The sequence below is a fragment of the Gopherus flavomarginatus genome, chromosome 12 (assembly GCF_025201925.1).
Source record: "Gopherus flavomarginatus isolate rGopFla2 chromosome 12, rGopFla2.mat.asm, whole genome shotgun sequence".
Classification (NCBI taxonomy): domain Eukaryota; kingdom Metazoa; phylum Chordata; order Testudines; family Testudinidae; genus Gopherus; species Gopherus flavomarginatus.
Window position 1 is genome coordinate 28,062,490 of NC_066628.1, and position 25,236 is coordinate 28,087,725.

The 25,236-nt window shown below is 48.5% G+C and overlaps 1 protein-coding gene across 6 annotated transcripts in view; it reads right to left on the reverse strand.

Annotated features, from left to right (window-relative positions):
* The window catches only part of SHISA6 (shisa family member 6), a 616,361-nt gene that overhangs the window by 216,822 nt on the left and 374,303 nt on the right, over window positions 1-25,236 (reverse strand). For all 6 annotated transcript variants that reach the window (XR_007768732.1, XM_050919411.1, XM_050919410.1 and 3 more), the window contains exon 5: window positions 14,674-14,826. Coding sequence is in view for 5 of the 6 variants with exons in the window: in XM_050919411.1 (XP_050775368.1) it covers window positions 14,674-14,826 (153 nt within the window). In the remaining variant the exon portion in view is untranslated. The remainder of the gene's footprint in view (window positions 1-14,673; window positions 14,827-25,236) is intronic.

Sequence of the window (25,236 nt, forward strand, 5' to 3'; positions counted from 1 at the left end):
TTTGTCCCAAATTGGAACAAAAAGCTGAAATTTCCAAATTTAGCTTGAAACAAAAATAACAAAAAATTTGTTTCAGAAACATTGAAGCACCCATATAGAAACATTTCATTTTGACGGTCAAGACGTTTCCTTTCAACAGTATCATTCTGACTTTTTATATTATATTAATTACATTATATTATATTAAAGTGATTTTATTGTTTGTCAGTGACTGGCCATGAATATCTCATGCTAGTTTCAACCAGAGTTGCTCTCACTGTATTTTTCAAAAACTTTTTTTTTTTGTAAATTCAGCTGCAAACTCGCTCTGAGGGGTGTGGGGTGCTCCTGTGAGACACTGTATTTTCTGTTTGGTGTTTAGTTTCCTAAGGGCACTGGATATCAGTGCAGAAATATGAGGTCCATCCCAAAGTCTCTGAGAAGCTCAGGGAAACAGAGGCTGACATGCAAACCATTCAGCTCTGTGCTGTGCTGTTTGCTCCATGAAAAGTGCTCTGGTCTGCCTGTCATTCTTCTGTCTTAGATGCTCTGTTACATAAATGGGGACTTAGCACCCGCCCCCTTTTTATTGGACTTTAAGTCACATAAGGCTTGGAGTGGAGGTACATTGGCCTTGAGATGTCTGTCTGACTCGTTGGTACCACCACAGTACCTGACCCTGAGCAGACAGAACAACCTGCCAAAATTAGGTTACAGCCTGAAGAAACAACCCCACAATTATTCCAAGGAAGCAGTTTCTGTGGCACCTTCTGGATCTTACCTTTGCCCTAATGCTGGGGAAATATGACCAACTGTTTAGAGCTGTGTAGTGTCTTTGGCACTTGAACACTGCCCTGCTTGCATACTGCCATGGTGGCCTTGCATTAATATTGACACCTCTGTGATGATATGTAAGGGAGCATCTAGTCTTATTGCACACCATACCCTCTCAAAGCTAACAGCAGATTCAATGTAAGTCTTTTGTCACTGGGCTGGGGGACTGTTTAATGGCCAGGATTAAGGGTCAGTAAATTGCCTCCTCTGCATTCCTTTCACTGCAAGGTTTTCAGAGACTGCTCACAGCATGTCCAGAAACACCCAACTCAACCAGGCCGGGGGGCTCCCAACACCTCAGGACTTGTCCGTAGTCTTCACCCCAGAATGAAACACATACAGCACCCCTGATATGCAGTCACCTCTGCCATGGAGGGCAGCACTCCACTAGTTCCCAGTATGCTGCAAAAGTGTGTGAGGGGGTGGCTGTGTCCACAGAAATTGAGGCTAATGCCTGTGCAATCTTTGTCCATGAAGAACAGACAGGTTCATCAAAATGAACCTCTCCTGCAACTGCATGGGACAGCAAGGGCTGAGAAGTGCATGCAGGAATATCAGTCTTTTGCTGTTTTCCTTTCCCTAGCTTCCTTGGATGGCACAAGCTTGTCAGTGAATTGCTTTGTGAAGTCTGCACACCTGAGAATATGTTAAGGATAATACAAAACACTGGTTTCTCCAGCGTCTTATTCTCACTTAGGCTGAACAAGAGCATATTAAAGAGAACAGTAGGGGTGGGGGAAGAAAAGCTTCATCTCACGGAAGCCTCTTTTCATGTTCAGATGATTGAAAGAGCAAAACTGCTCACAGGCCAGTCGAAGCAGTCTCAAGGTGAGCAAGGCAAGTGGGGCACAACATAGATGCCTTTGAATCTATCCTACCTAAGGGGGTAATTACACAGAAACACAACCAAAACGCTCCCTCTCTGTCTGATACAGCCACAAAAATGTAAGGCTGAAATGCCCTTGTGGAAGGGAGATGAAGTCAGCTGGAAAAATATTGCAGCAATGCCAGAAGGTATGGCCCCTGAAGTGTCTACGGGATGGAAGAAACAAGGAGAGGCTTGACAGAGAAGCCCGGCTGATTCTCCCCACCAGATAGACTATTTCCTTAGAGAATACAGCCCTTCCACTTGGCCCAGCTGCCTGATTGTGGCCAGTGTCAGCAGAAGCCCACTAGACACAAGAACAGTTAAACAACAGCAGCTTGAGACCATGGGCCAAAGGCCTGCTGTGAGACTTAAGCAGTGCCTGGACCAGTCTTCTGTGCAGGGGTGAATGTCTCTGAGTTATCACTAACACTGGCTTGGCTTCCATTCTGTCCTAACCCACATTCTCAGTACCATGGGTGGGGAAGCCGCTGATTTCTAGTTTGCCTATATTGCACCATGCTCCTGGGTGTGTTGTCAGCTGCAGGGATTGAATATAGGGCCTCTGAATCTCCAAGCATGAGCCACTACTACCTGAGCTACAGGGCCCAAGATTGCAGTAACTTCATCCCCCTTTATATGTGGCCCAGCCAATAGATGGGACAGAGCACCACTTGGATAGGGTCTGGGTTACACCTACATTTCTGTCTCTATTATCTTGTTCTGTATTTGTAGGATTTCGTTTTAGATAGTACTTTGGAAGACATTTTGTGTCTCTCCCACTAAACTATTATTTGAAAAAACCAACCATAGCAAGCGTGTTTTAGTGGAGTTCAGTTTGTGACACTGCACCCCATATTCATCACAGTGATATCATTATATGATTATGACATAATTCTGATGTATTTTATGCAAGACAGGTCATGGAAGATATCATTGAAAAGGTTATGATTTACTGAATAAGATTATCCTATTTGTATGCATGTATCATTTTTGTATCTGAAGTTAGGAATATTGACTATATATCTTTATGACAAATGTGTTTACACCTGGGGAGCGCCGATTAGGCAGAATGCACTCAATCTACATGACTGGCTGGGAATGGCCATTAGAGAAAACAATAGGCCTTAGAAGAAGTTTATCTCCCACCAGGAAGGCAGGATGGGAGGGAGTAACCTGAGGACCCTACAAACAGTCTCTGACTCATGGATGCTGTGGCACTACAGCGACATGTAATCAGACCACCTGGTACTGGACTCCATCTTGGAATACCAGTGTTTTTCAACTGACTGGCATTGGAGCGAAGCTTTGAGACAAAGGGTTCCTGCCATATACAAAAGCTATTTAAGGCAGGGGAGTGACATCATTTTGGTTCTTCACTGACTCCTTGCCCAAAAAAGCCTCTGTGAACCACCTGTGGAACAAGGATTGAACTGCGGGGAAGTGCTGGACCCAGGCTAAAGGGATTTTTAGCCTGTGAAACAAACACCTGGGGTTTTTAAGCTGTAAACAAGTGCAGTTGGCCCCTTAAGAATCATTGTAGTGTGCTTGAATCATCATTTAATGTGAGGATTTGGTACTCATATTCAGTCTCTTTAGTACATTAAGCTTAGTTTGCACGTTTTGTTTGTTTGCTAGGTAAGAACATAAGAACGGCCGTACCGGGTCAGACCAAAGGTCCATCTAGCCCAATATCTGTCTACCGACAGTGACCAATGCCAGGTGCCCCAGAAGGAATGAACAGAACATGTAATCATCAAGTGATCCATCTCCTGTTGTCTATTCCCATGGCAAAAATAAGAATATAAGAATGGCTGTATATGGTCAGACCAAAGGTCCATCTAGCCCAGTATCTGTCTACTGACAGTGGCCAATGCCAGGTGCCCTAGAGGGAGTGAACCTAACAGGTAATGATCAAGTGATCTCTCTCCTGCCATCCATCTCTACCCTCTGACAAACAAAGGCTAGGGACACCAGTCCTTACCCATGCTGGCTAATAGCCATTTATGGACTTAACCACCATGAATTTATCCAGTTCTCTTTTAAATGTTGTTATAGTCCTAGCCTTCACAACCTTCTCAGGTAAGGAGTTCCACAAGTTGACTGTGCGCTGCGTGAAGAAGAACTTCCTTTTATTTGTTTTAAATCTGCTGCCTATTAATTTAATTGGTGACCCCTAGTTCTTATATTATGGGAATAAGTAAATAACTTTTCCTTATCTACTTTCTCCACATCACTCATGATTTTATCTACCTCTATCATATCCCCCCTTAGTCTCCTCTTTTCCAAGCTGAAGAGTCCTAGCCTCTTTAATCTTTCCTCACATGGGACCCTCTCCAAACCTCTAATCATTTTAGTTGCCCTTTTCTGAACCTTTTCTAGTGCCAGTATATCTTTTTTGAGGTGAGGAGACCACATCTGTACGCAGTCAAGTCAAGTGTAAAAGTATAATCAGGCAGGCCAAAAAAAGATTATGAAGAGCAACTAGCCAAAAATTCAAACTAACAGACTTTTTAAAAAAAGTCTATCAGAAGCAGGAAGCCTGACAAACAATCAGCAGGGCCATGGAATGATTGAGGTGCTAAAGAAGCACTCAAGGAAGACAAGGCCATTGTGTAGAAGCTAAATGATTTTTTTTTTGCATTGGTCTTCACAGCTGAGCAGAAGTGGCACCAGAGTTTTTGATGCCCTAGGCAGCAGCGCTCCTCTTCTGAGCATTCGGTGGCAGGGGTCCTGCTGCTCTGCGTCTTTGGGGCACTTCAACCGCGGGTCCTGGAGCAAGTGAAGGACCAGCCGTCAAATTTCCGTCAAAGACCCTGAGTGGAAGGACCCCACTCCACCGCCGAATTTCTGCCAAGGGTGGCAAAATGCTGCCCTGCAAATCCTGCCACCCTAGGTGACTGCCTAGGGTCGCCTAGTGGAAGCGCTGGCACTGCAGCTGAGGATGTGAGGGAGATTTCCACACCTGAGCCATTCTTTTTTGGTGACAAATCTGAGGAACTGTCCATGATTGAAGTATGAACAGAGTAAGTTTTTTTTGGGAAAAAAAAAGATAAATCAAACAGTAATAAGTCCTTGAGATCAGATGGGATCCACCCAAGAACTCTGAAGGAACTCAGATATGAAACTGCAGCACTACTAATTGTACTATGTTACTTATACCTTAAATCAGCCTCTGTACTAGAAGACTATAGGATAGCTAATGTGACACCAATTTTTTAAAAAGTCTCCAGAAGTGATCCTGGCAATCACAGGCAGGTAAGTCTAACTTCAGTACCAGCAAATTGGTTGAAACTATAGAATTTAAGGTCAGAAGGAACCATCATGACCATCTCTTCTGACCTGCAAATTGCAGGCCACCGAACCTCACCCCTAGATTCCTCTAACAGACCCATAACATCTGACTGAGTTACTGAGCAGCACCCCCCGCCCCCCAAGCTGTAACTCCTAAGAATTCCAGGAGCCCAGAGTCTGCAGCACAACATGTCTGCATTGAGGGAAATGATTTATTGAAAAAGGAATTGGAGCACAGAGGCTCAGAGCCTGCATTCCTCCTAACAGACATGAGGGTGAGAACTGGTGAAGTCTGGCTAACTCTTCATAGTTCTGGGATCTGAGATGACCAATTTGATACTGATGGCCTCTCAGGGTATGTCTAGATCAGAGCTAGCACGGTCTACCCATGGTGGGAAGTACACTCCCAACTGTAGGCTACATCTGTGTGACAAGTGAGGAACATGATTCTCCTGTTTGTGCACCCAGACTTGCTCTAGCTCGAGTATAAATAGCAGTGTAGCTGTAGTAGAGGCAATGGAGGCGTGGCTGAGCTGAGCAGAGTACAAACCTGTCGAAAGCCTTAGGGACGGCAAGTAAGTCTGAGCATTGAGATAATGGAATCTCAGTGTTGCCAACTTTCATGATTTTATCCCAAAGCTTATGATATTGGTGTGATACTTAAAGTGCCAGCGCCCTGAGACAGCTGAGCAGGTGAGAGTCTCAGCTTTCATTAAAAAAACACCAAAATATGTTTCGAGCCTTCAGGGTTGGGGAGAAGAGATTGAAATGTACCCTGAGTGCACCCTACCAGGTGAGACACTAGAAGGCAAATAAAAAGAACCTTAAATGTATTATTTTTTAAACTCTCATGATTTTGGAGGACTTGAACTCTTGATTTCTGAATGCTTGGGGTTGGCAGTCCTGGAATCTTCATTTTCAGGATAGTTGGTTTATTTCCTCTTGGCTTTCTGTTGTTTTGGACCAATACAGTTTATAGATTGGAGGGAACCTCCTGATACAGTTATTAGGGATATAAGATCGCCAGATTGTTTTGTGTCTTGTTGTTGTTTTTTGATTTTTTGGGTCGTGGGTTATTCCCCCTCCCAAGCTTAATAAGCTAACATACAGAAATCACTATGAATTCTCTGTTTTTGTTAAGCACACATGTATTCAGTCTATTCTAATTGATTCTCTCTATTTTGGTTTCTCTGTAATATATATTTTTTAAACTGCTTAATCCTTGTAATGCCTCCCTTAGCTAACACAGAGTTGGCTAACGAGTCTGGCGATAATAGCTCCCTGTCTGATTTTGACCTTTCCCAGTTAGCAATAAACAATGATTTCGCCCCAGAGTTTTGCACAGAGATGGAATTTGCACAGCTGCTTTTGTTCAACAATACTTGTGATATACCCCCACCCCTTGTCAGGGCACCACATGCCAGCCTCACTGGGGATATCAATGCAGATTGGGGATGGGGTCTGCCATGGGGATGCTGCCTTGCAGCCAGCAGCCTTTACCCCACAGCTGTTTGCAGGTAGGTGTAGCAAAGGGGTCCCATGAGAGCTCAGAACCCATGTGAGAGCTGGGTGGATAAACAGCATCACTGCAGCTTTAGGGTCCCATTCCACTGGGCTCTCGCAAGGGTGAGACCCGCCTTCCTTCCATGTGCAGGCTATGCATGGCCTGGACGAGTCCCAGATCCTGTGCTGTGGATGGAGCTGGGAAGAGGTTTGCACACAGCTCTGCTTCTCCACTCACCAGTCTGCAGAGCTGCAGACCCCACCCCCAGGGAGATGAGGTGAGTGCTCAGCCATGGCAGCTCCATGAAGGGCTGGGTGTAGCAGGCACCATCTAGTCCATAATAACCAATGAACTACACCATGAGCAGCTACAGGCACATTGAAGAAGCCTGGGAAGCACCAGGGAGAAGGAAAGGAAGGATCTTTTAGAGGCACCAGGTATGAACTTGGGTGAGTTGCTGGCTTGCTCTAGACCTCAGTTCCCCATCCTTTCTATGCTCATACTCTCCATTTCAACTGTAAGCTCTTTGGTGCAGGAACTATCTTACCGTGGGGCTGTGCAGCCTCTACGTAAGAACATAAGAACGGCCATACTGGGACGGACCAAAGGTCGATCTAGCCGAGTATCCTGTCTTCTGACAGTGGCCAATGCCAGGTGCCCCAGAGGGAATGAACAGAACAGGTAATCATCAAGTGATCCATCCCCTGTCGCCCATTCCCAGCGTCTGGCAAACAGCACAATGGGGCCCTGGTCCGTTGGGGCCTCTAGACAGCAGTATAATACAAATGATTATCAATAATAATAGTAGTAGTAATAATAATACATGCCAGCATGGCAGTTTCTCAAATCAGGTGTCACAAAACCAAGTCTGGCTGGCTGGCTAACTGAGTGACTGGCTGAGAACAGACACAAAGTTTGCAGCCAACAAGTTTCTCTCTTGCTGAGGCAGGGGGTGGGGTGGGTAATAAGTGTCAGAGGGGACAAATCTGGTTCCTGCTCCAACCTCTAGCAGGGACCTTGTTCCAGTCCTGCTCGTCCCCTGCCTCTTGTCCCACAGAGTGTTCCTCAGCTGGGGAGTCTCTCCAAACTCTACCACCACAATGCATGAGCTGGTGCTGCCAGGAGTTGAGTTTTCTGTGCAGAGCAGCAGCTGGGGCAAATTTTAGCAGTGTTGTGACCACGCAACTGGAGCAACACTCTGAATTGCTCCAGTAGCAGCTGTATTGATTTAGTGTGGGACCACTGCTTGAAAGTGGGCTGGGTATGGCCCCTGGCTCCTCAGAGACTATGGAACTCTAAGCAGCTGAAAACAACTTTGGGGGGCATTCGCCTCCCCCAGCCCTCCTAGTTAACAGCACTGTGCTGGAGCCCTGATTGGTTAGGTGCTGGGTCAGTGAAAGAGCTGGATTTCCCACTGGGGTGTGACTGACTTTCATATAAATTACCCAGAAATAACTACTGGAAATAAAGGAATGAATAAGGTTGGGGTTTTCCAGGGGCCTAAGGCAAGCTCTCCTCCCTCAACACCTTGGGAAATCCTAGCCCAAATCAGTCATCGTACTACAGTAGCTAGACGTGGCACAGGTCTGAGCTTTGCTGGTTCATTCTGGGTTTAGCAGTCAGCACCTCGCCCATAATAACCAACGAACAGCAACATGGAAAAATCTGAAAGCTGCTCCAGGAACTGCTGCTAGGAGCAGTTCCACAGGCAGATGGGCCCTGCTCACTGTAGCTAGTAGTACCGCGTTTCTGGAGAGGGAGGTGAAACTGTATGTGCAGAAAATCCCACTGACTGGCTAGCTAGTGACCAGCCAGGTCTTGTTATGCCCTGAGGGCAGATGAGGGTTATTCTCTGAGGGCCAGTGCAATGGATTATGCACCACTTAGGTACTAAGCATAGCGCTAAAGTGGGGCTTGAGCAGTGCACTGGTGTTGCCCCTTCGTACAGGAGCCAGTTGAACTCTGTGACCTGCCTAGCTTTCTGTGGGGTTACTTCTCCAGCTCTCCATCACTTCCCTCTGTCTGGGTGGAGGGGAGACCCAGGCTGAGAGAGGCACCACAGGGACCTTTTATTATCCTGACAGAGGCCATTTTCCTGCCAGCCCCCAATCCTCAGCCCACTTCACCGACCTGGACAGTGACCAATCAGCATCTTGGGCACCAGCCATCTTGATAGCTTAATGCTGCCACCTCCACCCTCATCCTCACCCGGCAGGGTGGAGCTCTAGGTGACTATGGCCAAAACCTGGCCTACTCAGGCCTGCACTACACACAGGGCTTGTCCCAGTGTAGCTATGATGGGTGGTTTTTTACTGAGGAGGTTATACCAGCACAAGCCCTACTGTGGATGCCATTATATTTGTTTCAAAGTGCGTTATACAACTATAGCTCATGCTCCTTCCTGTTTGGGACTAGCTGTATTATATGAACACATTTATACTGCTATACTTGCGTCCACGCTAGGAGGTGCACTGCTTAAACTATCCTGGTCTAGCTGAAGTGATACAACTTCTGTGTAGACAGGGTCTCAGTCCTTAAATCCAAGTGAAGCCAGGAGGGATTTGCCTGAAAAGATTGTGAGTGAGGATTCCACAATTTGGGCCCCAAATGTTCAATATGCTATAATGATGCTAATGGTTTTGATGACTGCTAGAAGAGAAACCTTCTCAGAAAACATTACAGCATCACCTGACAAATACAGAGTTTGATAGTTATAGAAAGAAAGAAAGGGACCGTGTTCATATACTTCAGATTGACGGCCCTTTGAAAAAAAAACAGCAAAATTACCTGTCAAAAGAAAAAATCATTAAGAGAGTTCAGGTTGCAGACACACTGCACTTCAACACTAGATAACATCAAAAGATGTCATAGTTAATGAAAACTTTCAGGCTTTCAAACACTCACTTTTTAGGTTAAGGTTTAACACTAAACTTTACCTTGTAACTCTATGTGATATATTCAAACATATCCTCCTACAGCTTTGTTGGACAGTGGAGCAATTACAGGAGATGGGAGATTACTATAACCTGTATGAATTTATAAGCCTTTGTGAGGTGCTCAGATACCACAGACTTGGGTGTCAATATAGGAGTCTGGACAGATTAGATGGATAGATAGATAGATTAGATAGAGGGGGTGTATAGGGATAAATAGGTAGATAGGTGGGGGTGTATAGGGATAGATAGATAGTTAGATTAGATAGCATTTGACCAGTTTAGCTCTTCTGTGGGATATAGGGAAGTGTTACTATCTTTATTTTCAGATAGAACTACTCAGGCATAGAGAGGTCAAGGGTTGCATTTTCAAGAGCACTGATTAATATTCTGGATCTCAGCTATTGGGAGTCCAATGTAAAACAACTAGGTCAAGATTTTCTGAAACTGGGTGCTCATATTGGGCTTCAAAGTCCATATTTGGGCTGGGATTGTCAAAGGAGCCCACAACTCACTGAAAGCTGGGCACTAACTCCCTTTATACTGCTTTCAAAAAATTCTAGCCTCAAACATATACATTGATGATTTCCAGAGGTTCTGAGCATCTACAGCTCCTTCTGGTGTCAGGGTGAGATGCTGGGCATTCTGCACTTTTGAAAAGTCAGCCCAATTATTTAGATATGTTTAAATATGCATTTAGGAGCCTAATTTGAGGCACCCAGTTTTGGAGATCTTGGCCTAATTCCAGATTCTTCCTCAAGTCGTTTCCACAGAGCCACACTTTGGAGGTGTGTGCTTGGCTGCATGGCCAAGGACCCTTCTTGGGCTGATGGGACAGTCGGGGTCTTTTGCTGGCCTGGCACTGGAAGGTCCGGATGATTCCACTGTTGGATATACATAGTCCGCTGCTTTGCAAGTCTATGGATGAGTCCCTAGTGGACAGATCTGTAATGCATATTGGGACATGGTGGTGTTCCCATGTCACAGGGCAAAGATTCCCTGCTGTGGTGAATGTTGCCAGAAAATATATGAAATGCACGCATTCCTCTGCACTGGGAGACAGGGCTCATCTATGAACCTCTGTCGTTCACAGTCTTTGGAATCCTCATGAATTAAGGGTCTCCATATGTGTTCCACAGATGAGGGCGACAGACTAGCTCTCAAACCCTCTCCTCCTCAGATCCAAGGTAACCAGTGCAGATTCTCACCCACAATATGGTTGCCATGTATTAGCTAGACCAGGGGAGAGGCAGGGCTGGGTCAGGAGGGTGCAGTGACCCTGTCTGTATTGCCGCTGGTAGGCACAATAAACACTGCAGCCCTTAGGCCATGTCTGATTCTCACAGTCATGGATTTGTTTGATTTAGCTGTAGGTGCACAAACATCTCCATAGTTTCAGAGCTGAAGGTCTTGACCTGACCCAGTCCCTGCGATTGTGACAGATTATACCTTTGTAGTCACACCCTATACACTATTGTAATATTTTTTGTACAAAATATGCTGGTATCTGAAAACTCATAATGTGTTGGTCATTACTGTCCTGGTAAAATATGTGTAGTGATAGTGTATGTGACTGTAGTGGGGTGGTCAACCGCTCCAGCCCTGGAAGGGTTAAAGCCAGCCCTGGGAGAGGGCTGAGGCTGTGAAGCAAAGCCTGGGCTGATTGGGGAAGGCAGGAACAGCTGGGGCCATGCTCCAATTAGGCCTAGCTGGTTCCTATAAGAGGCTGTGAGCCAGAAGCCCAAACACTCTCCCTCTGCTTGTAGAGAGAGAAGGGCCTGGCTGCTAGGGAGCTGAGCAGGGTACTGGGAGAGGAGCAGGGCTGGGGGAAGGCTAGAGGAGCTGGGGAGCCTGGAAAACCCCCAGGCTGAGGGTCTAAGATAAGTACTGGGGTTGCAAAGGGGCAGCCCAGCAATAGGTAGAGGCAGTAGGTCCAGACCCAACCTTGCCTATGATGCGTGGCTTACACTGCAGTCTGCCCAGTGCACGGGGGCATGCTGGTGATTGGCAGTAGCCTACAACTTAGGTGAGGTGGGGGTTCCCCGGAGTGGGGAGACCTGGAGAAACAGTGGGGGTACTGTCTGGGGGCGGCACCCAGTGAAAGGGTTGCCTGGGATCCGGGAGGGACATGAGGGCCAGCAGCAAAGTGAGACACTGGCCGACAGAGGGCACTCTGGAGGCTGGAAGTAATTCCCTGAGATGACCAGCAGGAGGTGCTGTGGTGGTGAGTCTATGCACCATTACAGTGACATTATAGGATGCCCCTGTATGACGTTATTAACACGTGTTCCCAACCTCACAGTCCTGCCCAAACAGGTTAGAAACAGGTCTGTCCTAAACAAAGGAGTAGGCACTCTGCTTAATTTTCATTTAAGCAGTAAATAGAGTCACCAAGCAGGAAGGGAAACTAGGGAAGCTCAAACATGTGAGGACAAGCAGCGGGAACATCCTTCCACACAGACTTTTTGTCTACTCATACCCAGCTGGAAATATTTTTCTGAAACTATAAAAGGAGGGAAAAACACCCCAAGGCACCCTCCTGCTCTCCCCTTGCCCATCACATTCACTGCACTTGAAGTGACAAAGGAAGCATTCGCTGGACTCTGGAAGAGGGGTCCTGAACTCTAGGATTTGGTCAGTAAGACCGCTAAAAGCATTTGGCGAGAAACTGCTTGAATTTTATACAGTTTGTTAAATTAGGTATTAGTAAATATCTTCTTTGTTACAAGAAAAATAAAATCTCTGACCTTTATGCCTTATTACTTGGACTCATTTAAAATCTCTCTCTTTGTGATTAAAAAACTTTTTATTGTTTTATCTAATCCAGTGTATTTAAATGTAAGTGTCTAGGAAACTCCATTTAGGGTGACAGGATGTGCGCTTATTATTCTTTTTAAAGAACTAATGGACTTAGTATAACTTGTATAGTCCAGAAGAGGGCTGGGCAGAACAGGACATAAATTTCTTGGGGAAAATTTGAGACTTGGGATGTGTTGGGGTCACCTTGCTGTATAACCCAGGCTGGTGAGAGCCAGAGCGTAACCCAGTGTGGCTGGCAGGCTGCAGTTACACACAGACACTCAGGGTGCGGTTTGCCTGCTGGAAGGCTGTTTGTGAGTGGCCCAGGTGGGAGCTACTTCAGCAGGGCATTGTAAGGCACCCAAGGTTGCAGGGCAGGGGTGACACAGCTGCTCATTAGTCAGGACTGTACCCTGGTATGTCACCGTGAAATTGGGCTTTCTCTTGTTTATGACTTCAGACTTGTACTCTGTGACTACTATGTCTCTGTGAAAGGGGCACTCCTGTGTTTGTATCAAAGAAACAGAGTTTTCCAGCACAGGCCACGTCACATAAAACAGACTTCTCGAGAGCTGTTCCTTACTTTATTACTGAGTTAGAGCTAGGCCTTACAGGAAATGTAATCGATTATTGGTAGTCTTTTGGGAAAGGTTTTTGGCACAGGTCATCCTGGCCAAAAGCTAAGTAGATAAGAGTTTGTATTCAGTGCTATCATTTGGCTGCTGTCCCTACATTTAACCATATCAAGGCCCGTTTCACCGGGAAGTGGCACTTTCAGTGATGTTTTCTCAAGAATGTGTTCACATCAAAGATGTGTGGGGCAGCTGGACGGAGTTTAGTGCACATCTTTACAAACTCCTAGTGTCTGGAGAGTGCAGCAGGACAAAGGTCAATGGGACTGCTCAGTGTGAGTAGAGGAGGACAGGAGCAAGTCCAAGGGAGAGGACTTATGGTTTGTTGTCAAATTTTGTTACATTTCCAGACTTTCAAATTTTTCTTTTTGGCTTTTTAAAATATACTATGTTTTATGTTTCACTGAGGTATATTGACATTCTTAGTTCTGTGCTGAAGAACATTTTCATCCAGTACCTAGGCATAGTGTATAAAGCAAATGACACATTTCAGGGAGCCTCGCAAAAAGCAAATCAGTTACAGGAAAAAAGGCAGTATTTTCCATTGGTAATCAATAAACAGACATATAGTTACATGACTTCCACTGTGAAATAAAAACATTTACCATCTCAAGAAAGCAGAAATTCAAAAATTGTGAAATTATAATCCATTGGCTTCACTGGCATACCAGTTTATATCAGAAAAGCTGTCTAGGAACAGACACAAAGCATTGGAGGGGGTGAATGGGCATGGTGGAGATATTTACAATAAGCAGGCATGTGACCTCTTTCTCAGTAGATTACAAAGGGTAAAAGGCTTCCAAGAGAAGATGGGGTGTCCTGCTCAGAGTGATGTACCCAGCACCATAGGAAATCAGGCTTAATTCAGCAAACCAGCCCTATGCAGCACAGCATTTAAAGCATGTGTTTAACTTTAAGCAGGCAGCAACTACTGTACCTGGTTAAAGTCACGCACATGCTCAACTGCTGTGCTGAGCCAAGGAGAGGGGTTTCTCCTAAAGCAGATCTGTATTGCACTTTCTGTGGTGGAAATACCCAGATGAACTCACCTGAGTCATCCAATGGAAGCTGATGAGACTACGTGTGTACAAGCTACTCAACATCAGTAAGAGTTTGAAATTGGACCCTGCTGGAGGGTGGTTGCAGAACACAACACATGGTAAAAACAGCAGCAAGCAGCTGATACTAGCCAGAGTGAAAATGGATCCATAGTATGGGACAAAGAGACTGACACTCTAAGGGACATAGAAATGTATTTGGGATAAGTCCATCGTATAGACCACCACCAGCTCCATGAAATGGATCAGATTACAGCCCAGATACAGGAGGCTAGCATCCCTCCCTCACTGACATGAATGTTCCCAATCATTTCGTGAGCTTTTTGAGATTGGTGTTTGGTTCTTATTTAGTCTGAAGTACCTGCCCCAGGGCAGACAGACAGTGAGTTACCTGCTCTAACTGCAGATTGGGGAGACAATCGGTGGTTCAGAGATAGCCACGCAGGCTTTCCCCATCTCTGGTATAAAGTAGGTGGAATACTGGATGGCTCTGTAAGGATGAGGGAACATGTTGTGATGAGTAACCAGAGGCAGCATGGCAGAGAAGTGAGTGAGGAAACAGCCGCATGTACCATCACTCGCTTGGGGTAATGAAGTGACTTTTCCTCTGCAGCTCTGCCTCAATGGAAAGTGACAGGGAACAGCGTTGCAGGTGAGAGACGTCAGCGCAGCAAGTGCAATAGGAAAGGAAGTGGAATTACTGCCTTGTCATTATGCCCCTTGCAGCTCACGGGCTAATGAGGTACCAAAAAAAATGAAATGAGCTGACACCTACTTAATCTCTTCAGAGAAGAATATTTACTTGGGTTAGTCTTGATGGCAGCCTCGTAGGATGGCGGGAGATGGGAGAGGTTCTGGAAGGACCTGGAAAAGGAGAGATCATAGGGCTCCGTGGCGGAAGTGAGGATATTGTTCATCCGTGGTTTTTCTGCAAGAAAGAATAAAAACATGTCCACACAATGCACCAGGGACAGAGAAGAGAGAGGTGAGCCATTCCCATCCACCTGCTGGGTAGCAAAACTGCTCCCATATATCTGAACCAAATCTGACAGCTAAGCACTACACTATAATTCAAACTGACACCACCCAAGCCATGGGAAATGAAACCCAAGATTTGCTGCCTTTATTCTCCACTGCAACTATTAACAAATGCAAGCTGTGGTGAAATGCAGAGCACAGACACCTTTGCTAGGTCAATGGTAAAGAGAGTCATCTCAATATGGACAGAGAATGTTACACTGCTGCCTATTCCCCAGGGGCTCCAGCGTCTCATCTCTAAGGACAGAGTTAGCACAGATGCCATTAACATCTATGTACGAGCAACCAAACCCATCATGTGGGGAAGATGATTTTTTGCATTCTGCACTCTAGTGTCTCGTGTTTGCTGTAGAATACAACACACCCTTCCTTTAAGTCAGCCATGATTTCAAACACTGCCCCTTTTGGGAATGGGGGCTCTTCATTTCTCTTCTCCCCTGCACTAGATGGAGTCTGTTATTGCTATGTGCCATTCCGACTGGCTACTAGCCTAAAGAATTCACTGCCTGAGTTCCGGTATCATCCCATTCTCTCTTTGGGAAGAGATTGTTTTAAGGGTTGGATTGAGGGGAAATAGTGACAATTCCTGAAGCCTCCTGTGTTGTCTGACACCAACCTGACTCCTGTCATGACAGGAAACCTACAGGACAGAGACTGTAAAGGGTTTAACGTCCATGCACAACTCCACTTTCATCCTGGAAAAGGCTGATGTCCCAAGCCAAAATAATTCTAGGAAGGGTCAGATGCATGTTGGGAACTTTTGTTTTGAGAATTTGGTTTTTTGCTGATGTTCCTCAGCTGCCTCAAGGTAGCTCTGTTGAAGGGTATTTCTACAGAGCAGCTGGGAGCATGCTTCCCAGCCTGGGTAGACAGACACATTAGCACTGCTCAAGCTAGTGCACTAAAAGCAGCAGTGTGGCTGCAGCAGCATGGACATCAGCTTGGACCAGCTGTCAGAGTACACGCCCGCCTGACCCTGGGTATGGACATGGGCAGTTAGCCGAAGCCACTGCCCATGCCACCATGGTCACGCTGCTATTTCTAGTGTGCTGGCTCGAGCAGAGCTAGTGCTTGTCAGCTACCTGCACAGGGAAGCACGGTCCCAGCTGCAGTGTGGATGTACCCGCAGAGTTCAAATGGCTCCGGTGAAAGGAGACTCCTGGCACACTTTGGAGGCATTGCTGGGGCCAGCCTGGGTGAGGATTTCCAACAGACAGGAGTGTCTCTCAGGGAGATGGGGGGGCCATTTGTTTTCAGTGACTGACCTTTCTGCGTCATAGTCTAAAGTGCACGGCTGAACTTCAGACCATCGTGTTTCTCAAACCTAACAACACATCCAAAATGTCTGTTAGTCTGTAAGGTGCCACAGGACTCTTTGCTGCTTTAACACATCCTAGATAGTCTTTGAGCTGAGCTCCCACCTCTGTTGGAGCTGTCAACAGGGGACAGGGGAACTCTGTCCCATCAGACAACCCAGGATGGTCTCTTGACCTAACTGTCCACTCCTCAGGAGTGAGTGGGATGTTCTGGAGAAAGGGGCCATGTGCTAGGGCCTGAAGTGGCAGGAATGGCCACAGGCCCCATCACCTGCTGTGCATGGGGCTCGGAGACTGCATGTCTATAGAATCACAGGACTGGAAGGGACCTCAAGAGGTCATCTAGTCCAGGCCCCTGCACTCATTGCAGGACTAAGGATGGGCAGCAAGTGAACCCCCCTTTCGGGGAGGCTAGCCTGCCAGCCCCGCCCCTTCCACTTGAAGCTCCACCCCCCGACTCCCTCTTCCCCAGTCCCTCCTCCCCCACTATATCTAGAGCCCCAAGCCCCCCACGTCCCTGGGCCACACTGGCTGCCTCAACCTCAGCTAGTCACCTTGACCCTGGGGCCAGTCTGAGCTGCCCCAGCTGGCCCATCCCTGAGCCAGCTTGAGCACCAGCCTGAGCCACTCATGGCTGTCCCAGCCCTTGGCTGGTGGCTGATCCCCGAGCTCCAGGCTGCAGCTCGAGCTGAGTCCCCACCAGCTTTAGGATGGCTGGACAGAGCATGGGTGGGACCACAGCCTCAGTCTTAGTCTTCCTTGCCCTATGATACCTGCCGCCCCTGGGACTAAGTATTATCTAGACCATCCCTCGCAGGTGTTTGAGACCTCACCGGCTTGAGTCGTGCTGCTGTGTATGGGGGAAGTTAGTGCCCAGTGAGTGAGGGTGACAGGGTCTGGCTCTCGGTCAGGAAACTACAACACTGTTTCCTGCTGGCTGATGTGTCCATGTTTTTATAGAACACCAGTCATGATGGCAGCCCCCTCCCCAGCTTCCTGGTGACTTTGCCTACAGGGAGCAGAGCTCAATATGGCTTCCTCTGTCAGCAGGTGGCTCTGCTCCCAGCATTGCTCAGAGGCGATGAGTTGCTGAGGGAATCCGTGACCCCAAATGTCATGTCGAGCACAACCCCCAGCTCCCATGGACAGGCATAGAGACACTCCCTTTGATGTCAGCGAGAGCTGGAGTTAGGGGCTACTGCAGCTCTGCGACTGACTCACTAGCTGACCCTGGGCAAGTCACTATACCCCTTAGTGCTGAATTTTCCTCATCTAATAAATGGGGTTTGTGACACTTACCCACCTTTGTAAAGTGCTTTGAAATCCTCATCTGCACTGCACTATGGAAGTGCTAGTTCTCACACAGCGCAATGATGACAATTAGTATTGTAACTGAAAAAGGCTCAGCCTATAGTTGTCAGAAATATCATTTTTTTTCAGGCTTGGCATGATTTTGTTTCTAACTGTGGGCTCTCCTTGTCACTCCAGAAATAGGTGTTGGTTTAAAACCAGTGTGGTGTAAGGAGACTTTTGTGATGCAGGCTGCCGTGAGTGATTGTGATAGGAAGACAGGGGCTCTGGGAAGGAGGGGTCTTGCCAATCGCTGTGAACTCCCTAAAGGAAGTGCTGTTGTGCACACTGGCCTCTGCATTACTGCCCTCTCAGGCTGCAGGAGACGTGAAATTTGCACCAGTTGTCCATTCTCTCCAGTGTCAGCTCCCAGATTCTGTGTGTCCCTTGTTAACATATAGAAACCCTAGTTGTCCTGCTTTCTGGCCTTGGGGTGTAAAGTGTTTGTTTAGGTTTACAGTGTGACATCGTAGATAGCACTCAGGTGTTTCCCCAAGGGCCACTTACAGCCTGCCTGCCAAACTATTTCTGCCCTGATCCCACAAGCTTCTAGAGCCCTGCACCCACAATGAGCCCTAACAGGACTTCCCATTGGTGCAGGGTCCATTTGGGCATGTGAGCTTGCAGAATCAGGCCTACATTCATAAATCTCTTTTCACTAAATGATGTATAGATTTCTGCAGCAATTTCTGGTTCAGGAACGCAGGGCAGCCTCCAGCAGAGTTCAGGCTCCTCACTTGCATATTGCTTTTGTTATTTGTTACAGAGGGAAGCCATGGGTCAGCATCTTGAAACAGAGCCCTCTGTTTGCTTGCTAGCAGTGAGTATGCCTCCAGTGATGATGACTGGTGCATCGGTATTTTAAAATGCTAGTGGAGAAAAGAGGCCAAGCCACTGGGTCCAGGCAGGCTGCGGAGTTTGCTTGGTATTGAAAGCACATCCCTTTGCTGAAAGTCAGGTGGAGTGACTGAAGCTGGAGTTCAAAATAGTCTTTCATCAGCCCAGCCAAAGGCCTGTCGAATGATGACGTTGATATCTCTCCAGTGTGCAGGTTTTAAAGTAGGCAGAGATCAGGCTATTCAAAATAGCAGTGATCACAACTGCTGGAAGCCTAGTGTCAGGCTGTGGGAGGGACAGGGTCCTGGCCGCGTGTGCAGTAGGCCTGGGCCATGTGACCTAGTCTGAAGGGATTCAGGTAGTGGCTGGGTCTGACAGACACGGCAAGAGCACAAAATTCTGATGTCACTAGGAGACTCTGACATCCAGTCAGCCTGCTCCGAGAGCTGAGCCCCTTCATCCGTGCATCAGCTTCATGCAGCAACAGGGTCTGGCTCGGCCCAGGCTGCTTGCGCTGCCTGAGGAGCCCCCCAAAGGCACCACTGTCCAGGCTTTGCTTTTGTCTGAGCATTCCCAGCAGGCTAGGTGAGACCGTCCAAGGATGGTGTGGGGGCAACCAGACTCCTAGTCCTGACTCAGCCACAGTCCTTCCTTGGAGCTCTCACACTGGCAGCACAGCTGGTGGCACAGCTCTCTGCAGCTACCTCCCCAAGGAGCACTCAGGGAGAAGGGCCTGCAAACCTCAGCCTGAACCCTAGCACCAGCCCAGGGACACAGGGGAGCCAGATAGCACGGCCCTTATCCAGGAGCTGCTGGGGCTCTGTAGGCTAGGACAGCCCTTTGGCCCCATGGAGCTTTCCGTAGGCATGAAAGGGGGGGCATGGGACTGCCCTGTCCACACCTTCTCCTGACTCCAATATATCCTATTGTGCCTCTCTCTACCTCTGCTCTGCCCATCACACACACACACACACCAGAATGCCCCTGGCACCCAGGGCTGCTATGGAAGCAGTGCAGAAATAGCTCTATGCCTGGCATTGTACAGGACAGGCCTCACTTCTGCAAGGTGTGTGGGTGGGGGTGAGGAGGCTTTTTGCCCTGGCGCATGGGCAGCCAGAGTCTGGACATAAACCAGCACAAGTAACAACAGACCCTGTGATGGGATGCTGAACAGTGTGTAATGACTTGGGAGCAGCAGTCCCTCTGAAAGTCAGCTCACTGAAAGCTTGTGGTACTTGTGCTCCTATCTCATTTAGACATCTTTGAACATCCCACCTCTAATCAAGGTCTCTGTGTGGCCCCATCACCCCAGTGACTCTCTTACCGGAGAGTGGTACCAGCCCCATGAGCGTGCACTGCGTCCTGACACCCTGTCAGGCTCATCTGCATTTGCTTCAGTCGTCCTGCCTCGCTGATGGGCAGATGGGCATTGGAGGAGCACACAGAGGGATACAGAGGGCTTGTCTCTTCTTGCACTTCTAGACTCCTGCACTAGCAATTCTTCATCATTACTGCTGCCATGAAGCAAACGACAGTAACATCTTGGAGCCTCCAGGACCTTTAGCCCTCTAAAGTGGGTTATTGCTTTGAGGAAGAAAGGGCCCAATCTCCTGCTCACTGAAACTAATGGGAGTTTTGCCTTTCAGTTCAATGGAAGCAGGACTGGGCCCAAAGTGTGTGTCCAGCAGACACAGGATTAAGCCATTATCCTAATCTGCAAATACACAGGCTCTGCTGCAAGTACTTTGAACCGAGACGGGACTTAATGGCAAAACAGCAGGTCTCCTGGCTCACAGTTCCAGCAATGGGTTCTCTCCCATGGGATCTTCAGACATTCTCCGTCTCCCTAGGGAGCAGATGCTTCCTCATTACAGCCCAGAATCCAGCCTGAATGGCTCTGTGAATTTGGAGTCTTCTTGCTCTGGGTCAAATTCAGTCCTGTTGTAAGTCAGTGGCATTATGCTGTCTGCTGCAGGCTGAATCTGACTTTTGGGTCTAACCCCATTGCCCAGTGGGCTAAGGCACAAATTCTTCAATCAAATTCCCCTGCACACTGAGAAATAGGGACCTTTCAACCCCTCACCAAAAAACATCACTTCTCACACATTTGTTCCAGGCAGAAATTTGCTTTTCCTCTGCAGCAAAATTTTCAACACAATTCACAAAAACGGGATGCAATTAACTTTGTAAACACAGCTTTTCATACCTGAGTTCAAAGCATAGCTGGATAGTTCCCCCACAGGTAGGGTTGCCAACTTTCTGACTGCAGAAAACCAAACACCCTTCTCAGAGGCCCTACTCCTGCCCCACTCCCTTCTCCAAGGTCCCCTCCCCCATCACTCACTCTCCCCTACCCAGGCTGGGGCAGGGGGTTGGGCAATGAGAGAGGATGAGGGCTCTGGCTGGGGATGCGGGCTCTGGGGTGGGGCTGTGGATGAGGGATTTGGGGTGCAGGAGGGGGCTCTGGGCTGGGGCAGGAGGATGGGGTGGGGCAGAAGATGAGGGCTCTGGTTTGGGGCGTAGGCTCTTGGGTTGGTCCAGAAATGAGGGGTTTGGAGTGCGGGAAGGGGTTCAGGGTGTGGTCTCTGGGCGGCGCTGACCTCAGGCGGCTCCTGGAGGCAGTGGCATGTCCCCCTTTGGCTGCTAGGGCGGAGAGACCAGGGGGCTCCACGTGCTGCCCTGTCTGCAGGTGCCATCCCTGCTGAGGAGTCGGTGCTCAGGGTGGGGACAGCGTGCAGAGCCCCCTTACCCCTGTGCCTAGGAGCTGTACATGCCGGCTGCTTCCTGGCAGCTGTGCAGCGCTAGGGCCGGCTGAGAGTCTGCCTTAGCCCCACTGCGCTGCTGAGCAGACTTTTAATGGCTCTGTCAGCAGTACTGACCAGAGCCACCACGGTCCCTCTTCGACCAGGTGTTCTGGTTGAAAACCAGACACCTGGCAAACCTAGGGGGTGGGACTTTCCCCATACAACTCAGACCATCCCCCCGCCCCATCCTTTGCATATGGCACAGATACAGTCGCACTAGTGACTCCAGAAACTGAGGTAAAGGCTGCGGGAAAGAGGCTCTTCAAAAACAACCCCCAGTTGTATTGCTCCTGTCCCTAGCAATTGCTCTCCGCTTTGTCCTATTCCTCCTTTGGAGCATTTCCGTTCTAATGTCAGATGGGATGGAGACAGGCAGGCAGCTCCATTCCTGTAGGATGGGAACATTTAGGAGGTTTCCATGTCTTCTGGTACCTAGTGAATTCTTAGCATCGAGACCTCTCCCTTGCCCCACTGCATGTTTCCCTTAGCACAGCGCTCACACTGACACTCTTCCCACTTCTCTGAGCACACAGCACTGATCCGGCAGCTCTCAGAGCTCTTCTAGGGAAATGCAGGGCTGATGTCACAACCTCGCTCCCACTGAGTGTTCCCTGTGCTTAATTTAAACCTCTCTGTCACCAGCGAGTCCTCCCTCCCACAGCTCAGACACACAGTCGGGGAGAGAGAGGCTGAGCAGACAACCCTACATCCCCGCAGGAAATAGCTTCCTCCCCCAGTCCTCACACACTGACAGCTGGATCACTCCAACAGCTCCCCACTGGCTCCAGGCAGAGCCATGTGCAGCACTTCAAACCCAGCCCAGCCTCTCCCGTCCCCCTTTCAGCTGCTGTCCTCACTGACGGCGCTGCGGCTGCTACAGCTACACAAGTTCACTTGTAATGGGGCCTCCTGCGGGACAACCTACGTCAGGGTGCAGCTTCCCCCGGGAAATTGACAGGATGCCTGTTGATGAAGCAGGGTAGGAGCTACACTTGTCTCAGCCGCACATTACAGTCTAGTTATAGTGCAGTGGGGTGAGTGCAGGCACCCAGCGCTGCATGGCAGCTTTCAGGAACCATGCACTATGATTTGCTGCTATCCTCAGGACTCACCCTCCCTCTACCAACACCAAACAGCCACTTTCATCTGCTGGACAGAAGAAAAAAAGCCTATGACTCTAGAAGAGCCTGATTTTTGTCCCAATTCTGTCTGAGAAATCATTAGCCATTTCACACCAATACTAGGAATTTGGGCCATTTTCCTGTTAGCTCAGTAGTAACCAAATCTAGATTAATAAACATCTCTCCTCTTCAGCTGAGGCATGTCTATAGCTCCCCAGGCTGGGGTTGTTCTCTGGTAAACAAAACCTAACCTGAAGTTATCTAGCGAATGCGCTACTGCTTTGAGATCGATTTGTCTAGGTGATGTCTTCAGTCCATGTCTAATGGCCTGATCCCGGGATGAGGAAGTGCATTGCACTCACTGTGGCAGTGGAAACAATTGATTAGATATTATACTGTAAGCAGCGACTTCATCAGCACTGAGACAATGCCCCCACTCCTCTGTTTGTGCTTGTGTAGGGAAGAATTAGGGTAACATCCCTTTGCAAATCTGTCAGCAAGAACCCGCATACAATCTACATTTTGCATGGAGGCTTCGATGAAATAAGCCCAGTCATATGTATGGGATTTGTGTTTAGTGTCAAAGCAAGAAAGTTAATTGACTGCTTGCATGAGGTGTGTGAAATTAAGTGCCACACTTTTCTAATAGGCTTGCACAGAATCAGTATGTCCGCTTACCATCTGTTTTTCATCCAGTCAATCAGGAGCAGCACATAATGAATCTGGCAAATGAGAGGTCACCTTGAAAACTACTGTCTATCTTTCAGCAAAACTAAAGGATAAACTGAGATGGGTGCAGACTACTTGAAATGACTTTTGCATAATGTATTTAAAACTCAAGGTCAGGGAACTGATGGGTTCCAGTCAGTAGGAATCTCGCGTGCAATTTATACATCGTCACTAATTAAGTGGCAGTTTCTTTCTGCTGGCGGGAGTGTCAGAATTTCCCTCCCTCATAATTATTCAGTTCATGAGCTATGTTCTTATCCGACATTGATTTTTTTGTTCACATCACCCGTTGGTTTCTGTGAGCCAGGTGCAGGATAGGAGAACACAGTCCCTCCCCACTTCCGCATAGCCAGAATTAACCCCCCCACACACACACACACACACTTCTCTCAAACATACAGAGAATGCCCAGGGTGTCCAGTCCTTTGGGATGCTTTACGGGATGGAACGAATGCTCAGGGCTACTGTGAGTGGCTGCCACTAAACAGCCAGCCTTTACTCACAGTTCCTACGCCTTGGCATCTGAGACACTGTAGTCATTTCTGATTCTAACTACATGGGAAGGTTCTTTTTTTTTTTTTTTTTTTTTTTTTAACTGTAAGCAGGGACCATATTTTCTTATGTGTTAGTACAACATCCAGCACAACAGGGCCCTGAGCCTGGAGGAGCCTCTGAGTAATACTGCTGTGATGGATCTGCCAAGCAGGGGACTGCAACTCCCATCAGCTCCCTCCCACTGCACATCCCTTTCCCTTGGTCAGGGATCGGGGAGGTCCTCCACCAGGAAGTGGCTGGTCTGTGCTGAGCAGTTGCAGTTGCATGGCTAGCCAGGAGTTGCAGAGAAACTGGATGCAGAGAGGAATCCGCAGGAACCAGCTGCAGAGCCATGTACAGAAGAAGCTGTGATTGATGGATGCTACAGCTGGGTGTAGGTCTGTGTGGTGCTCATGGGGATCCTGCAGCTGCTGGGCAGAGAGCCAGTGCAGAGGGGCCCAATGAGAGACATTCATGGCAGAACTAGGGGTAGCGGTCAGGATTCTTGACTCCCAGCCCACTGCCACCATCCACTTTCTGCCAACCCTTCCCTTGTGGCCTGGTTTCTCTTCAGCCTGGCCTGAAAACCTGCAAGTGCCTGGTTGCTTGAATAGAGACTGGACTGGAGAGGATACCCGTGGCACTAGCCCTGACTTGCAACTGGATTTCCCAGGGACCCAGACAGGAGCTGCTATTGCTCACCTGGAACTGGTTCAGCCTCCAGAGCTAGGGTACCTGCACCCTTCCCCTTCCTGCTAGCCCTCGTAAATGTCAGTGTGGGACCTACCAGGCCTGGCGCCTACAAGAACTAACTGCTGATGCACCCACAGTGTTTGTGTCTGAGTCACGGTGCACCTGGTGTTATACTGGCACCCTAGGGGCTCGGTGTGCTGGGCACCCCGATACTTACACTGCCACAGTAAGGCAGCTGTATCACTCTACCCAGCTAGAGGTAGCAAAGCACCATCCGAAGGCACACGGGGGCAGTGCGCCCTACTGAGCTCGCACAGAGAGCAGCAGAAGAGCTGGGGGTAGCACCCAAGGCTCCTGGCTCTCAGTGCAGTGCCACCATCCCCCTTCTGCCAACCCCTTCCCTGCAGCCGGGTTTCTCTTCCACCGGGGCAATGCTATTAGGTCCTGATCCTGCCCTCAGGGCAGCCAGCCATGGTTTTCCATTGACTTCAATGGGAGGGGGCTGAAGTCTGGAGAACATCGGGCTCTGCTGGGCACTGCCTGCTGTGCTGCTCCCTGGGCATGGGGCTGCATCAGCTCCATCATGTAGTGGGCAAGGTGGCATCGTGTCTGGCATGGCACCATGGGGGCACAAAGGACCCGAGGCTGCATGCAGTACAGCAGGCTGGGCACTGCGAGGGATCCAAGGGCTGGGTGTGAAGCTACTTTTGATAGCAAGTGGCTCAGCCATGCTGCTCTGATCTCTCTCCCTCGCCAGGCACTGACCAGTGTTTTTACTGAGGCCCAGGTCAGAGTCTACAGGGCCTGTCAGACAGCTCAGCTTCAGCTGTGTTTCCATGCCCACCAGGGGCTGCTGGCCCTGCCAATGTAGGCTTTGCTGTGTCTGTTAGGCCCAGGCCAACACTGGGGCTGGCTC